The 18,027-nt window shown below is 45.8% G+C and overlaps 1 protein-coding gene across 1 annotated transcript in view; it reads right to left on the bottom strand.

Moving 5' to 3' along the window:
* Nucleotides 1–2,951: 2,951 nt before the first annotated feature.
* The window catches only part of SUPT3H (SPT3 homolog, SAGA and STAGA complex component), a 370,690-nt gene continuing 355,614 nt past the window's right edge, over nt 2,952–18,027 (bottom strand). The window contains exon 12 of the mRNA XM_077317634.1: nt 2,952–3,134. Within this exon, the coding sequence (XP_077173749.1) occupies nt 3,093–3,134 (42 nt within the window). The 3' untranslated portion in view covers nt 2,952–3,092. The remainder of the gene's footprint in view (nt 3,135–18,027) is intronic.

Below are 18,027 nucleotides of genomic sequence, written 5' to 3'. Positions count from 1 at the left end.
AGATTCAAGTGAATAGCCATGATGGTCTGAAGCAGCAGAATATCTATATTTCTTTCCTTCTCTATGTTTCCCCTTGGAATTAAACCCAAACAAATGGTGACCATATAAACCGAGCTTGTTATTTCAGTTTTGCTCTTGCATTTGTTAGATAACTTTATTGTGCCATGTGCTCATTTGCTCACCCTTTACCTGTTATGGCTTGGTAACTTCCACTTAATTGTATCTGAAGAAGTCTGTGAGGCTAAAAACATTATACCTTGAATGAAACTTTGCTGGTCTTAAAGGTGCCACTGGACTTTATTCTGTTTTAAATGACGTAACTGTTTATTCTGTAAACCACTTTGAGCTCTTAAGAGAAGAGATGTTGGGAAGGAAAGAAGGAAGCTATAGAATGGAAAGAAGGAAAGAAGATAAAGGAAGGAAAAAGAAAGAATGGAATGGAAGGAAGAAAAGGGAGGGAGGGAGGGAGGGAGGGAGGGATGGAGGAGGGAATGTGGGAGGAAGTAAGGTCTTAGCTGAGAGAAGAGGTATAAAAATAAAATTAATTTGTTCATTGCTGCTCTGGCGAGGGGGGTGCAAGAGTCGCAGAGTGACAGCCACTCTGTTCCCCACAGAACTTGTGCTCAGCCTTGCTGTAAATAAAGAGAACCCAGCAGGGATAATACAAATACGACAGAAGAAAAGGTGATGCATGAGATGGGCCAGGAAGGAGACTGGCTAGCACCAACTGAAAAGATATGAATATGTGGGCCTTCAGTACAGCATGAGTGGGATGGGATGGAGGTTTGATTTAATGATGTAGTGCAGTGTTCCCCAACCACCAGGCTGCAGACCGGTACTGGGCCGTAGAGGCCTCGGTACCAGGCCACGACGGGGGTGGGGGGAGGTGCGCCTGCTGGTGCACGGGCACCTGCACCTCCCTCCCCCCCGCTGTGACGGGTGCTTGCTGCACCAGGAGCGATCACCGCCTCCCAGCGCAGCGAGCGCCGCGCAGCAGAGGGGAGGCGTGGGCGCCGGCATGTGTTTGCAAATGCGCAGGTGTGGACCTGCTGCACCTGTGTGTTTGCGGGTGCTGGTGTGCCTCCCTCTCCCTCCCCCAGCCGATCGCTCCCAGCGCAGTGAATGCTGTACCGCAGGGGGCGGGGGGAGAGGGAGGCGCCTGCTAGTTTGTGGGCACCGGCACACTTCCCTCTCCCCCCCCCGGTCCCTGGGCCTCCCTCTCCCCCCCGTCCCCAGCCCGGAAAAGGTTGGGGGCCACTGATGTAGTGAAAGCACAAAAGTAATGTTTCAACAAATTTAACCCGTTTCATTTACTACTTAGATATGACTGTTCCCAGTTATGGAGTTCTTCATGAAGTCTTAAATTTGAATGTTGGTCGGCCTTGTTTATTTCATGTTTAAAACAAAACAAAACATGAGTTAGCTGATCCAGGGTGTGGTTCAAATGCCCACAATTCCGGCACCACGGGGCACAGCCCAAACATTTGGGGTAGTGCTGGTGTGCGTGGTTCTCGGTGGTATACATTCACACATTCTTCTGAGAGCAAAGCACCATTTTTTCCCATGTTAAAATGGGAAGCATGATTCAGCCTTGTGGCTGGAAAGGATTACTGGAAATGCAAAAGGGTACGAGTCAAGCTACAAAGCATGTTGGAATTTTGTCACTAGAACTCCTGATCTGTCATTGGGGCCCCAAAAGGACTTAAGAGAAAGTGTGGATGTGGGAGGGGGGAGACTGAGGGAGGCCATGGTGCTGGGGAACATTTTTTTTTCTTTTTCCTCTTCTTCTCCGCACTATTTTCCCAATTAAAATGCCCCACTCTTGCTCCTTAAATTCCAGGATAAAAAAAGGCAAGCATGCCTCTTGCGTCTTTTTCCTCTTCTGTGGCTTAAATAAGCAGAGAGGCATTTCTGTCTTGGGAAATGGCACAGGTTACCTGCACTCACACAGATACAAGGCAGGTAAATCTGCTGTTTCCTGGCTTCAGGTGTAGTGACCCACTGTGGAGTGATGCTTTGGGCTCATCGCAAAAGAAGAAGAAGAAGAAGAAGAAGAGTTGGTTCTTAGATGCCGCTTTTCCCTACCCGAAGGAGGCTCAAAGCGGCTTACAGTCACCTTCCCATTCCTCTCCCCACAACAGACACCCTGTGGGGTGGGTGAGGCTGAGAGAGTCCTGATATTACTGCCTGGTCAGAACAGTTTTATCAGCACCATGGCGAGCCCAAGGTCACCCAGCTGGTTGCATGTGGGGGAGCGCAGAATCGAACCCAGTATGCCAGATTAGAAGTCCGCATTCCTAACCACTACACCAAACTGGCTCTCTACACCACTACACTAAAAAGGCTGCCCAGCAAATTCACACCTGGGCTGACATTTTATTTAGCACTTTATTTAGCACCTTCTGAGGTTCCTCCCCTCCCCAAATCCCACCCCCCCAAATGTCCCAACCCAGAGTTGACAACTTTATTTCTTAGTCTGGTCTAAACAGGAAACATGCTAATCAACAAGTCTCCCCCCACCCCAAATTCTTCCATGATTGGAAAAAAACAAGCAAGGCAATTGATTTCACAAACACGACAAATAACAACCAGGATTTTTACTCGTACTCTCTCTCTCTCTCTCTGTGTGTGTGTGTGTGTGTGTATGTGTGTTTGTGTGTCCTAAATATGCCTTATGAAAGGACATGTAGCAATGAGCTAAAATTAACCAAAAAAAGGCACATAAGTTGAAATGTGTGGGCAGCCAGCAATAAATCAAGTGGAAATTTTGAAATCTTGTGACCTGCATTCTCATCCACCTACACAATATCCCAAACTCCCTGCCATTAATTAGCCTAGTGTTCCATCCAAAAAACACGCATCGTCACCAAGTGGGCTGGGAAAAAGATGGGAGTCAGCCAGTCGACAGTCACCAAAGACCAAAACAAAAACACACACACACACGCAGGAAGTGGAGGCTTTTAAAAAAAATTATTATTATTTATTTTCATCCCTCTGTGAAGGGGACAGAGAGAGAGAGAGAGAGAGAGAGAGGGGAGAAAAAACACCTTAATATAACTCTTGTCTTTCCGGTTCCTCTGGCCACATCCACGTTAGCAAGCAAGAAAAGTCATCCCGCTCCTGGGGTAGGCACTCTGTCAAAGAAACAGGAAAAAAAAAAGAGTCTGTAATGAATTATCACATCGATTTAAACAAGGAAAGGGGGCAGAGAGCAGAGCGAGGCTTTGCTTCCTGTTTTGGAGACTCTGCTGGCTGCCGTCTAATAGCCAGCTTAATGGGAACATTTCTGGTAGGGAAGTATTAGGCAACCGCTTTTACTATTAAAAGATCCGTGTGGTTAAGCCAGTGGCTGGTGATTCTATTTCAAGATGTGCAAATATACGACTTCCTATTTTGTTAATTACCTAATATATATATAAAGGGGGGAGAGGGTTAAATTGCTGTTATTGTAATTTGAAAACCCATGCAGTATCTCTGCTATACACGAGATTCACTTCCGCCCGAAGCTGCTGGGGTATTTTAGATTTCTCGCGCCGTCATTTCACAACCTGGGCTAATAGAACGGTTATAGATATAGGGTTGCCAGTCTCCAGGTGGCACCTGGAGATATTCCACTATTCCACTGAACGCCAGAGAACAGAGATCAATTCCCCTGGTGAAAAGTGGTCTTTAGGGCATTTTACCCATACCAGTCTCGCCCTCCCCACGCTCTACCTCCCAAATATCCAGGTCAGCCTTTTTTGAACATGGAAGAACCCCTGAAATATTTTTCAGGCTTCAAGGAACCCCAGGAGTTGTGGCATGTCAGAGAAGTGGGCGCGGAAGCAAGACGCGGAAGCCAACTAATCCATTGGTCCATCATTTACTGTTTCCACTGTGGAGAAAGAGACTGGACCTGTAGAGTAGCGATCCCCAACCTGTGGGCCGCAGACCACATGTGGTCCGTTGACTAATTGGAGGTGGGCCGCGAAGGACGCCTTCTCCCCCCCCCCCGGCCCTTTACAACACACTTCGGGTGTCATTGTCTCCCATCACTCCCAGATGGGAGTATCTCTTTGCAGAGAAACAAGCTCAGGGTTCCCACTGATTTGTTATTGTCATGAGTTAAAATTTCCATGAAAATAAAATGTTCCTTATGTTCGTTGTTGTGGCGTGTCTGTATCTAATTTTGAAGGGATGTTTAAACATGACCATAGCGATCAGAGAGCGTTAGGGCAGTGGTTGAGAGTAGAGGAGTAAACTACCCCTACCCACCGGGCCTCAGTAAAATTGTCAAGCGTTGAATGGTCCCTGGTGATAAAAAGGTTGGGGACCACTGCTGTAGAGCACCAGTGACGTCTAGTGATGCAAGTGGCCATCCAAACCTTAAGAAAGGCCTTGTAACTATTGTGTATGTATGTGTATGTATGTGTATACACACACACACACACACACACACACACACATACCCCTGTGTGTATATGTGTGTGTGTGTTTATATACACACAGCCATGAAGTCACTTATCACAGTTAACAAATGTGACTGGACAATGCCACAATGACAATGTGAGAAATACACAAAACGTATAACTTAATGAACTATATTAGAGGAATACTTTGCTTAGTGGAAACCTCATTTGAACAAAACTGAACGTGTTTTCATCCATACTGAATAATGAACTTTCAATCAATTTTCAATGCACTTGACTCCTTCTGCAAACAATAGCTAAAGTGCATTGAAAATAGATTTAATGAACTATATTAGTTCATTTCTAATGGCAATCTTTTTACTGCTGGGAAAGACATTCTGAGCTATTATATTACCATCAAGTGGCATTCCAATGATATCGCTGAGAAATGCTGTGGGAATAACCCATACTACAACACAGCGTCTGACAGCAAATTAGCACAGGGTCTTACATCCTTGTATCACGGCCCTCTGCTAGGCCAAGCTTGACGCTTTCCTCTAGCCCAAAGAACCGTTCTCCAATGTAAGAGGCTCTTCCCAAATGCTTTTCCTGTTGGTGGAATGCTCACGTGAAGTGAAGGTCTCCAGATGTGAGCGAATGAAGTGGTGAGAGACAAGCCATAAGAACCTAAGAAGAGCCCTGCTGGATTAGACTAGTGAAGGTCCATCTAGTGCAGCATCTTGTCTCACACAGACCGATTATGCACGGCAGCAGCCACACCAGGCTACTGCTGGGTCCTTGTGGTGGGGTGGCATGCCTCGCAGCTTCCCATGTATGCATGGGAGGGAATCCCCCAGCATACGTGAACTGCCCCGGTGCACAAGCACACATAACGCCAGGGCTGGGAGAGCCAGGTGTGCTGCGTGACCACAACATCAGCAAGGGGGAAGCGGGGTATATGGTGCCCCCACTGTACAATACATACACACATACATATATATTAATTAATTAATTAATTACCTCCCACCCATTTGGGAAACCCTTCCAGGGATGTCAAGAAACCCCCTGGGTTTCCAAACCCTCTGGTTGAGAAAGCCTTATCTAGCTAGACTAAGTATTAATTGTTATGTGGTAAAGCATATAAACTGGAACATACAGGGCACTTAAAAAAAAAATTTTTTTTTAAGGAGATAATGTCATAAAACAAGGTTTTATAGCCCAAAGAGAAATATTCAAAGTTAGGTCAGACATTAACCATATAAAAGAGATCCACTCCACCACAACAACCACAAGTCCAAAGATGCCTGCCCAAGCTATTAGAGCTCACATTTTGAATTTCATACAAAAATAATGCATTTACCTTCTTGACCTTGGGAATTTAACAGTTTTATAACCACAGCAACAACCTTTAAAACACAAATGCAGCATGTTTAAAACTACTGTGCCGTTTCTATTGAGATAAATGGACCCTGAGCATAAACTTGGATTCAGATTAAAGGTAAATAGTTGCATTCTCCCCTGCTTAGGACTGGATTTTTGGCTCCAACGTACATTCTAGTTTGATTCAGGTCATCTAGGAAACAATCAACTCTGCTTCTTTAATATTTGAAACTCTGTAGCTTGTCTTTTTAGGGGTTGGGAGTGGAGTTTTTTCCGCCATGTTGGGGTTTTTTTATGTCTTTTAATGGGGGTTTTAATGGGGATTTTATAAGACATTGTAACCCGCCTCGAGCCGGTCTCAGAAGTGGCAGGGAATAAATCGAAAAATAATGATGGTGATGATGATGATGATGATGATGATGATGATGATGATGATGATGCTAGGTGAGGGAAACCGCTACATAAGTCATTCTGTTTTATTGTACTCCCCCTCCCCCCCTCCAATTCCTGCTTTGGTAACACTTAAACACCACTATTCTGATGATAGACTGATGATGGTATTTCTGAAGAAGTGCTAGATTCTGGAAGTCATCTAAATTGGGTCTGCAAGCTAATGGCAAGCACACAAGTGTTTGTCATGGTGAAGCAAAACATGGCCATGGGTACTGTCCCCAAAGAAGGGGCACCCCCCCCCACACACACACACACTTCTTCATGGCAACAGGCATCACTAACAGGCCTGGCCTAGCCACACCCTGCCAAGAGCACACCAGTTTGTGACTCCTGGAGCGCCACTGCTAAGCGTTCACCTGCATTCCACATCAGAACACCACAGGGAGTCCTGTGGCATAGGGTTGGGTGCTTCGGTGCCCGAAGCAGCCGGTCTCTCCCGGCACAGCCAGCGCTGCGCCGCATGGGGGAGGGGAGGCATGGGCGTCATCGCGCTGCCACAAACTGGTTCCTTCTTTGAAGCTCAACCCTTTCAAAGACAGAGGTCCTATGGCTTGGCAGGAAGGGTCCAAGTGAGGAAGCACAACAGCCATCCTGGACGGGGAACAACTATCTGTGGCGGAGTTGCCAGGAACCTGGACATGATTCTGGATGCTTCCCTCTCTATGGAGGGGCAGATCACAGGAGTAGCACAGCTGGCATTTTACCACCTGTACCAAGCAAAATTACTAGCGCCCTACCTGGCCCCGGAACACCTAGCCATAGTGATCCATGCGACAGTCACATCTGGGCTGGATTTCTGTAACTCGCTCTACGCGGGCCTACCCTTATCTCAGAGCTGGAAGCTACAGTTGGTTCAGAATGCAGTGGCCAGTTCTCACTGGAACCCCGCGGAGGACCCACATCCTGCCCATCCTCCAGCAACTGAATTCCATATCAGTCTTAACGTTTTGGTAATCACCTTCAAGGCCATATGTCAACTGGGCCCAGTGTACCTGAGAAACTGCCTCCTTGCCTGTGCCCCTCAAAGAGCACTACACACAGCCAATACTAACTGGCTGATGATCCCTGGCCCTGAAGAAGCACATTTGGTCTCAACCAGGGCTAGATCATTTTCTGTCTCGGCTCCCACCTGGTGTGGCCCTGTCAGAGCCCTGTCAGAGCTAGTACAGTTCTGCAGAGCCTGGAAAACAGAGCTCTTCCGCCAGGCATTTGGTTGAGGTCAATTGAACCAACAACATCTCCTGGACCTCCATTAAAGACATCAAGGGGCAACTGATCAATCTATGGGGTTACAGTTGATACATTAACATTTCTATTATTACTGTTGTTATTATTACTTATGACTATTACTGTTACAACTGTTACTGCCTATCACCACCTATACTGGCCATTATTGAATTTATATTGCACCTCTTCATGTTCTCTGTAAACTGCCCTGAGTTGCAAGGGGAGGGCAGAATATAATATAATACAATATAATATAAATAATACAATACAATACAACAGTGGTCCCCAACCCCTGGTCCGGGGACCGGTGCCGGTCTGTAGATCAGTCGGTACTGGGCCACGGCTCCTCCTCGTCCTCCTCCCCATCTGCTGCCTCGGGGGCTGCCCTGCCTCTCTGCTGCTGGCTCACCTTTGGTGCTCTCCAGCGGCTGCCATGGCTGGGGCTCCCCCTCGGCATGGCACTGCGCAGCTGCTGCTGGCAGGGTCGCCCGCAGGAAAGCAAGTGGAGCAGGGGCTCAGCCGGTGGTGGTGGCAGTGACATCCTTTGGCAAAAGACTACCCCCCCCCCAGGCCTCAGTAAAATTGTCAAGTGTTGACCGGTCCCCAGTGATAAAAAGGTTGGGGACCGCTGCAATACAATACAATACCATACAATATGATACAATAGAAGGAAGGAAGGAAGGAAGGAAGGAAGGAAGGAAGGAAGGAAGGAAGGAAGGAAGGAAGGAAGGAAGGAAGGAAGGAAGGAAGGAAGGAAGGAATCGGGAGACTGCAGACAACTGATTTTTTTGCCAAAGCAAGGGAGTTTCTGGTGTACAGAACAACTTAATATATAATGTAAGAGGACATCAAAGTATCTGAAGGTTTTAACCTGTTCAATAATTCTCCCATCAACTTCCCAGTAGAAACGTTTCCATGCCTTGGAAGAAAACAAGATTTGTGTTTTCTCAGAGTTGATGGATAGGGAATTCTGGTTACAGTAAGAAAGAAATGACGCTAGAAGGTGTTTTAAGCATACTTTTGAACATGAAAGAAGTAAGGCAACATCTGCATAACAAGGGCACAGGCTGAGAATCTAGTTTAGGAGCGTGGCCATCAATCCTGAGCATAGAATTAGGTAAATCTGATAGGACCAGATTAAAAAGGAAAGGGGCTAATAGGCAACCTTGCCTGACACCCTTATTCATAGGTATCCCCTGGGTTAAAGAACCTTTCTCATCATGTCTAATTTGGCAAGCATTTGAAGAATGGAATTTACACAGAAGAAAATGCAATCGCTCCTCCATGCCTAAGTTGTGATAGTTTCTCCCACAACATTTGTCTATTGGTGGAATCAAACGATCAATAATAGCAGCATAGAGTTTCCCTTCTGAATGACTCATATAATTCTCAGCAAGAAAAGCCAATGTAATACAATGATCTAAAGTAGAGTGACCTATGCTGAAGCCAATTTGTTCTTTCCCTGGTAGATTTCGCAGAGTCATCCAATCCGTTAATTTCCCTAAAGAAATGTGTAGCAGAATTTTTAGCCGTCATATTTTGAGAAAGGACATGTACTTTTAGGGAACTGGATGTTTTGTTTTCTAATGGCAAGTGAGAGAACACTTAAACATCTGGGGTATTATGGTCATTATGGATAGTAAGTTTGTGCCAAGTGAAGTTTTAAATTCAAATTCTTATTCCTGTTCATTTATTTTGCTTTACACACCTTGTAGCTTAACCTCATGTAGCATTTTGTATGCCAGTAATGGTTTATTGTATTTTATTGTATTGTTTTATAAGCAACCTTAGGGGGAGAAAATTAAACTGAAGACATTTTCCAATGAGATACGAGCAGACAGGGGAATGGATGTTGCTCTCGATAACATTCATTCCACTCCAAAAACAATAGAACCTATCAAATGTGCTCATCTTCTTAGACATTAAATGCCCACGCCTCACTGTTTCTTTCCATTTTACTTTGGAACACCAACTCTAAAATTTCATAATCCCTCTTAATATCCAATCAGTTATTTTGGACAGATTCATTGCCTCCGCGTACATATGGCATGTCATCTTTCTCTCCCAAAAGCAATTAATAGGTTACCACTATTACTTCCCCCAGTCTTCTTGGTCAAACCACATTCAAGAAGTGTCAATTTATGGTGTAACGAAGCTAGATTTCAGTGGAATGGTGACCAAGAATAAGCAGCATTGTTCTGAAAGGAAGTGCGATTCGGCATTTTGAGGCTTCTGCATGAAACAAAATAAATATACTTTAATTGAGATTATGGTGAACAGAAATATCTCGGATTTCAGTAGTCTTTCTCCTTCTGTTGCATTGATTTTCTTGTAAGAAGAGCAACAAGGTACACATTCCAGATTTTCATAGAAAGAATAATAGAGTTGGAAGGGACCTCATGGGTCATCTAGTCCAACCCCCTGCACTATGCAGGACACTCACATCCCTATCACTCATCTACTGTAACCTGCTACCCCTTGAGCCTTCACAGAATCAGCTTCTCTGTCAGATGGCTATCTAGCCTCTGTTAAAAAATTTCCAAAGATGGAGAACCCACCACCTCCCGAGGAAGCCTTTTCCACTGAGGAACCGTTCTAACTGTCAGGAACTTCTTCCGGATGTTTAGATGGAATTTCTGTTGAATTAATTTCATCCCGTTGGTTCTGGTCCCTCCCCCTGGGGCAAGAGAGGACAACTCTGCTCCATCCTCTATATGGCAGCCTTTTAAATACTTGAAGATGGTTATCAGATCCCCTCTCAGTTGTCTCTTCTCTAGGCTAAACAGACCAAGCTCTCCCAAACTTTCTTCATATGTCTTGGTCTCCAAACCCCTCACCATCTTTGTTGCGCACCTCTGGACACGCTCCAATTGGTCTACATCCCTCTTCAACTGGGGTGCCCAAAACTGAACACAGTACTCCAGGTGAGGCCGAACCAGAGCAGAGTACAGCGGTACTATCACCTCCCATGATCTGGACACGATACTCAGTTTGATACAGCCCAAAATGCCATTTGACTTCTTAGCCATCTGTGATCAGTCTTGATCACCTCAGAGCCTTCATGCTTGCTAGGTTTAATATCCTATCATCAATCATGATGGTTAGGAGATTCCAGAAAATTCCATACACAAGCAGATACTACCCATGTAAACAAGGCTGCACAGAAACTATACAGTATATTTTTCTATAATTCCTGATGTATAATGATGCAATTTCTCAATGAACTTCCAATTAAATGGAATGGTTTCTCCAATACCCACTTTTTCTCTCCTATAAGGATCCTGATATTATTATTATTAATTTAATCTGCATATATTTTACATGCCAGTGTTGTTGTTGTGATCAGTCTATAGCAGGGATCCCCAACCACAGTTCTGGGGAACCCTGGGGCTACATGAGAGCTTCTCAGCATTTCCCAGAAGTTCAGGGGGACACTGACATCACTAGACATCATGAGCCTGCTTCCCCTGTTGCTGTATAGGCCTAGTTGCTCCACAATGAAAATGGTAAATAACTGATTGATTGATTGACTGGCCCCTGAATCTTACTTCCATGTCCACTTCTCTGAAGGGGAATGTTGTCATTTCTGGGGTTCTTTGAAGGTTGAAAAATATTTCATGGGTTACTCCATGGTCAAAAGTTTGAAAAAGGCTGGTCTATAGAAATCCCTGCCAGTGAGGAAAGAGCAGAGTGCCAAAGGGCCCTGCTAGGAAAAACAGGCTGCTTTCCATTCTGGAGAGGGATTTGAAGCAGAGGTCCATGGTTCAGGAGGTACTTAATGCCTTCACTCTGGGCTGCTGCCCTCCCCCAACTGCTGTTCCCTGCAATATTTACATGTGCGCTTTGCCACCACAACACTTTTTTTTCTTTGCTGTCAAGTCACAGCTGACTTACGGTGACCTCATACAGTTTTCAATACAAGAGGTGGTTTGCCATTGTCCACTTTTGCATAGCAAGCCTGGACCTCCCTAGTGGTCTCCCACCCAAGTATTAATTTGGTTTATTTATTTATTTGTTGTACGACACATGTATATTATGGCCACGAGATCTTAAGATTGCCAGGTAAGAGACGTTTGGAAGTGGCTTGCCACTGCCTGCTCCAGTGGGTTCAGAGACCAGGATGTATTATGCATCATGGAAAACACACAAAAAGACTGCCAAAAATGCTATCTTATTTTAACATTCTGAACGTGGCACCATTGTCTCAGCGTGAAACCCAACGTGCTATTTTTTGTTTTTCCATTGCAAATGCTAGCCACAGTTTCAGCAGAATTTTATCAGCAAGGCTTCTGAAACTAGCTTTACGGCAACTTTTCTTGTGTTACGGCACTGAGAACAGTCTTTTTTTGATGCATACATGTTAGCGTGTTTTTGGTCTCCTCCCCTTTTTTGCTCGCAGTCCCTCGTCTACCAATGAGAGCTCAAGCACCTGCCAATGATACTCTGCATTTTTCAGCAATCACATGAACACGCCATTTGCCCTGGAGACCCAGCCGACTTCATTGTTATGTAAATTAGTAGAAATTATTCTGTGGTATGCATTTCCTCTACAGCCTTCCATGAACGCTCCTGAGACTACAAAGCTCTACCTCCTATCAGTGTCCATGGGGTGGGGGGAGCTCGATTTATGTTTCCTCAGCAATCAGGTGAACATACAATTTGATTCAGTTTCCCATTTCCCGTAATAGCCCGAGGACAGCCTGAGTGTTCTGTGTAGAAAGGAAGTGTAGAAGGAAGTGTAGAAAGGAAGTGGCTTTGCCTTAACTCCAGGTAGCTCTCTGCTAGCCAGTTTAGAGTTATTTCCCCCAGAAATCAGTCCTTGGTAGCTTGATTTCCTTAGACCAAGGCTCTCTGTCTTATACTGGCTACAATTGAAATGCTAATTGCAGACAATGTTAGTTGGAATGTGAATGATGTTGCCTAGCAATGAAATTCCCTCCTCAAAGTCTCATCCCCCTCCCAGAGTTACTGTAGAAACGTTTTAAGGTGCATAATCACTGGGGAAAACCCAACGCAGTATTACAACTCATGCATAAATGGGATTGTTTTTGGAACCTTTTAAAAAAGGAAGATTTAATAGGGTCGGTGAACTGAACGTGCTGAAAACTGATACATGTATAAAAGGCCCAGGAAACAGGGAGTTCATTTCAGCTCTTTATCATGACCCCAGCATGATGGTACAAGAGGCAAACCCTGAACTAAAACTGAACTGGAGAAACCGCATGAAAACCCCCACTCATATACAACCACAGAGCAAAAGATCTTCCCACAAGTGTGTGCTCTTGGGCAGTTTCACTTTGAACTGACTGGATTCGGCGGATGGGATCCGACCATGCACTGGCCAATTGCGTTCCCAGAATTATGATCCTTCCTCGGAACTCAAACACAGTCCTCAACAGGTCTACAGACACCACAGTAACTATTTCTTCTGCTCAACCATAAGACAACCTCTGGACTCAGTCAGCCCTTGGGTATTACGCGTGGCTTCAGAGCGAGCCTAACATAATTCTGCTTCCTGATCCTCAGCTTCCCTCGCCTGGCACTGCATCAAATGCCTTTCCCAAAGGCTGTTCCCAGCGCTTGGGTCTGATATCATCATGAAAAAGAAAAACAAACCAACAGGACCATGGCATCTGCTCCAGTCAAAACCCAAAATGCGGGAAGAGAACCTCCACTTTTGCCAAAAGGAGAGAGAAGCAAACAGGGAGGGAAAGAATCATCAGTTGAAAGTTTCTCAGGGGCTACTGTAAACTATGGCAAGGGAGTCTAAATAAAAAAGAAGAAGAAATGGAGCTATAAAACAATACTTGGCAGTTGCTTCTGCAAAACAAACAGACTGATGCAAAATTCTTCCCACCACTGCCACAAATTTTAATAGACTTATTTTTCTGAGGAGAAAGACTTCTGGAAATACAGTTAAGCTGGAAGCCTTAAGGGAGACATCCAGAGAAAGAACGTGACGGCCAGGTTGCGTTTTATTCAAGGATCAGGGCAGAGTGTAGAAATTCAGACATGGACCCCACTAATGCAAGACCTCCCACTGAGTATCGCCAAAGATTATTAGCACAGCATGGCGTGGGCCTGATTTTCGTGGAGTTTACAAACATTTATTTGGGGTCGCTCCTCCAGCCAGGCCAGACAAATGGATTTGTGTCCTCCATGTTGTTATTCCTGACAAATTTGGCGGAATGCTTTAGGGCAATTGGCTTGGAAAAGAAAGAGTGTGGTTCAGAAAAACAAGCCGGGGAAAGGAAAGGGGCCAGCAACAGCCCCCCAAATGCCGGGATTTAACATTCGCTTCGTTGCTCCAGCGTGCTGTGTGGCCTCCGAAAGACCACTTACCCCTGGATGATAGTTCCGTTTCCCTGTCTTTAAAACAGTGATACTGTTACTTCCCCAGGGCGTTTCGACAGATTACAAGACGAATGTTTGTTTAATGCTTTCAAAAGACAGCATGTCGCGTAACGATTATTTTGGGCTGCGTCTCTCTCCTCCATTGTTGCTTATGGCCGGCTACCAGGATTACTGAAGTGGATGTTGAAACAGGCAGCTACTGGGCTGCAGAAGTGGAAATTCTCATGTAAGCAACTGAAAGAAGCTGGGGAAAATAAATTCCCTTCCATCTGATGCTGCAGCTTACTGGGGCAAAGATTTTTTTATTCTCTTTTCTATCATCACAGCATTCATATGGACATTAGAGCCAATACTGCGGGGCCGTGGCTCAGTGGAAGAGCCTCTGTTCTGAACACAGAAGGTCCAAGGTTAAGTCCCCGTCATCTCTAGTTAAAAGGATCAAGGTTGTAGGGGATGTGAAAGACCTTTCTACCTGTGCCCCTGGAGACTTGCTGCTAGACAACAATAACTTTGATGAACCAAGGGTTTGGTTCAGTATAGCAAGGGTAGTCAACCTTTGGTCCTCCAGATGTTCATGGACTACAAGTCCCATGAGCCCCTGCCAGCATTTGCCAGTTTGGTGTAGTGCCAGTTTGGTGTAGTGGTTAGGAGTGCGGACCTCTAATCTGGCATGCCGGGTTTGATTCTGCGCTCTCCCACATGCAGCCAGCTGGATGACCGTGGGCTCACCACGGCACTGATAAAACTGTTCTGACCGAGCAGTGATATCAGGGCTCTCTCAGCCTCACCCACCCCACAGGGTGTCTGTTGTGGGGGGAGGAAAGGGAAGGCGACTGTAAGCCGCTTTGAGCCTCCTTCTAGTAGGGAAAAGCGGCATATAAGAACCAACTCTTCTTCTTCTAGTCCACGAACATCTGGAGGACCACAGGTTGACTACTGCTGCAGTATAGGAAAACTTCACACGTGTTTATTACGTATATAATTCTTGGGATTTTCTGGTTTCATATTTTTATTGATTTCATTATTTGAGTTTTACATCGCCCCTACCTGCAAGGGGGTTGGGGTAATTTAAAACAATAAACAAAGATATTTAAAAACCTGTCCCCTGCCCCTGCCCTCTTTCATCTCATCTGCCAGCTAACCGTATTAGATGGTATAGGTACACGGGGATCCAAGGAGAGGGGGGAGGCCCTTATGACTTCAGGCCACAATGGCCTCAACCAGTAGCCTGGCGGAAGAGTGCCCTTATGCAGGCCCTGCAGAACACTAACAGCTCCATCAGGGCCCAGATCTCGGAGGGCAACTCATTCCACCAGGTTGGGGCCAGGGCTGAAAAGCCCCTGGTGCTGGTGGAGACCAGGTGGACATCTTTAGGGCCAGGGATTACCAACGAGGTATTAGCAGACTGCAATGCTCTCCGGGGAACATACTGGGAGAGGCGGTCCCTCAGAGATACAGGGCCTTTTAAGAAAAGGTGGCCTCACTTTATTGTACATTTATCCTTATTTTCCCTTTAAATCTGAGAAATCTCGAATGTCAAGAACAGAAAACCCCTTCCAAGACCGCAGGAATAGAAAGCAGAAAGTAGAAATTTTCCTAGGCTTAGCAGACCTTCCCTGGCTAAGGCTGCGGGTGTGACCAGTTCTATCACTGACCGATGTGCTCAGTTTCCAGTCCGACCCTTGTTCTCCAAAGCAGGGGTAGTCAACCTGTGGTCCTCCAGATGTCCATGGACTTCAATTCCCATAAGCCCCTGCCAGCATTTGCTGGCAGGGGCTTATGGGAATTGTAGTCCATGGACATCTGGAGGACCACAGGTTGACTACCCCTGCACCAAAGCACTGGGAAGCAAGAGGAGTTAAGGTAATGAATCACTGGTTGCCAGTGGCAGAGAGGGGAAGGATCTTATTATTATTTTTTTTAAAGCAAAAGGAATATACAATTTCAATCAAAGTCTGAAATTTGTAGAAGTGGTTTTGGTCTCAACATAGAAAAAATATTTATCCAAGAAACTCCTACTCGGGTGCGAACATCCTACTCCGAGTGGGATTTTATTTGGCAAAGGACTGGGAAGGAGTGGAAGCAAACACAGAACATGTCTATAAACAAACATATTTATTTAGGACAGATTGACACATTCGCAGGACTATTGCTGTGCTTATAAGCGTAAAAGTGTTTCCGAGACTGATTTCCTTTTGTGATTCTTCGGATTTGCTCAATCCACCCCATTTATTTTTTCATGCATTGAGGCTTAGGGACCTGCTTCAGTGCTGGCGATGCACAGGGCTTGATGGCTCACCATGTGCCCCTTCCTCCCACCCCACCATCCCTGCTTTTGAGAACCGCCTTCTGATCAAGTAACTTTCACTTCCTGAAAAGCACGGCGGGGTTGAATGGCTCAGAGGGACCTTTTTTCCGGGGAGGGAAATGCTCCCTGGATGATGCAGGGAATGCTCTCCTGGTCTGGGTGAAAACAGGAGACTCAGCCAAGCAGGCTATTTCAGGGATTTATGTTGAATCTTTGAGACTGTTTTTAAAATCTGCTGCTTACTGGTGCTCTGACATATAGAAGATGGAGCTGAGTTGTTTTCTGTTGCCCCTGAGGATCGGACCGGAACCAATGGGTTGAAATTAATTCAAAAGAAATGTGGGGTAAACATTCGGAAGAAGTTCCTGACAGAGCGGTTTCTCAGTGGAACAGGCTTCCTCGGGAGGTAGTGAGTTCTCCCTCTTTGGAAGTTTTTAAGAAGAGGCTACATAGCCATCTGACGGAAATGCTGATTTTATTAACTTAGGCAGATTGTGAATGGATGGGCAGGAAGGGATGTTCCAGTGTCTCTTGTGGCCCTTCCTTGCATACCCACGGAACTGCTGATTGCCGCTGTGTGTAGGTGAATTTCCTGCAGGCCAGGCTGGATTCTGGAGATTTTTGGTGGAGGGATCACTTGGGCGTATAACTTGGGTCACCATGTGTGGACAGGTAGTTTTGAGTTCCTGCATAGTGCAGCGGGTTGGACTAGATGACACTGGAGGCCCCTTCCAACTCTATGATTCTATGAGACTGCATCAAAAATGCATCAACCGGGCTTGATTCCAAATGGGCAATTCTTTTCCTACATCTAAAAGAACACAAAGAAGAAGAGAAGAAGAAGAAGAGTTGGTTCTTATATGTCGCTTTTCCCTACCCGAAGGAGGCTCAAAGCGGCTTACAGTCGCCTTCCCATTCCTCTCCCCACAACAGACACCCTGTGGGGTGGGTGAGGCTGAGAGAGCCCTGATATCACTGCCCGGTCAGAACAGTTTTATCAGTGCCGTGGCGAGCCCAAGGTCACCCAGCTGGCTGCATGTGGGGGAGCGCAAAATCGAACCCGGCATGCCAGATTAGAAGTCCACACTCCTAACCACTACACCAAACTGGCTCTCAGTTTGAAATCAACTAATGCTACGACTGAAAAGAACTCAAATATTGGACTGAATAATAGTCACACATCCCAAGCATGCTCTGTAACAAACATCAATCCCAAATCTTCTCTGCTCTCATCTGCTAAAGCAGGGGTAGTCAAACTGCGCCCCTCCAGAGGTCCACGGACTACAGTTCCCATGAGCCCCTGCAAGCGAATGCTGGCAGGGGCTCATGGGACTTGTAGTCCACGAACATCTGGAGGACCAAAGGTTGACTACCCCTGAGCCAAAGCATACAAGGCTCAAATGGAACTAGGCCCCCCTGGAACCACTACAACAGCATCCATCCGGTTCTAAGACGCCGCTCCCCTCTTGTTCATTTGCTTTTGATTGCAAAAGTCGTTTGCGGTAAAGTCGTGCCTGTTGAGTTCGTATTTTTAGCCCTACAGTAGCTCCCGAACTGCCGTGGGTTTGTGGGTTTTAAAACAGGCTCTTAACATCCCTGATGTGGCATTTCATTTTGGGTAATTGATATTAATATTCAGGTTGTGCCTGTCGGCTTGACTCTGAAGAACTCTCCAAGGACCGCTGCTCAAAGGCCCACAATAAAACACTGGAGGATCATTTTGTTTCCTTTCATTCGAGGAAGGGGGGGGGGAAAGTGGGAATTTAAGCTGCCATGGACTTTCCCAGTTTACTCTTGCATTCCATTTTGCCCCAGCACAATGCAAAGCGTTAACGTCTGTCTGGCTGAAACAATTATTCGGACATTTCGGGCATTTCGGCAAGTGGCCGAGGTCTGGGAACCTGGTGATGATCAACA

Source organism: Paroedura picta, chromosome 1 (assembly GCF_049243985.1).
Source record: "Paroedura picta isolate Pp20150507F chromosome 1, Ppicta_v3.0, whole genome shotgun sequence".
NCBI lineage: Eukaryota > Metazoa > Chordata > Lepidosauria > Squamata > Gekkonidae > Paroedura > Paroedura picta.
This window is presented reverse-complemented; position numbering and strand designations above follow the sequence as displayed.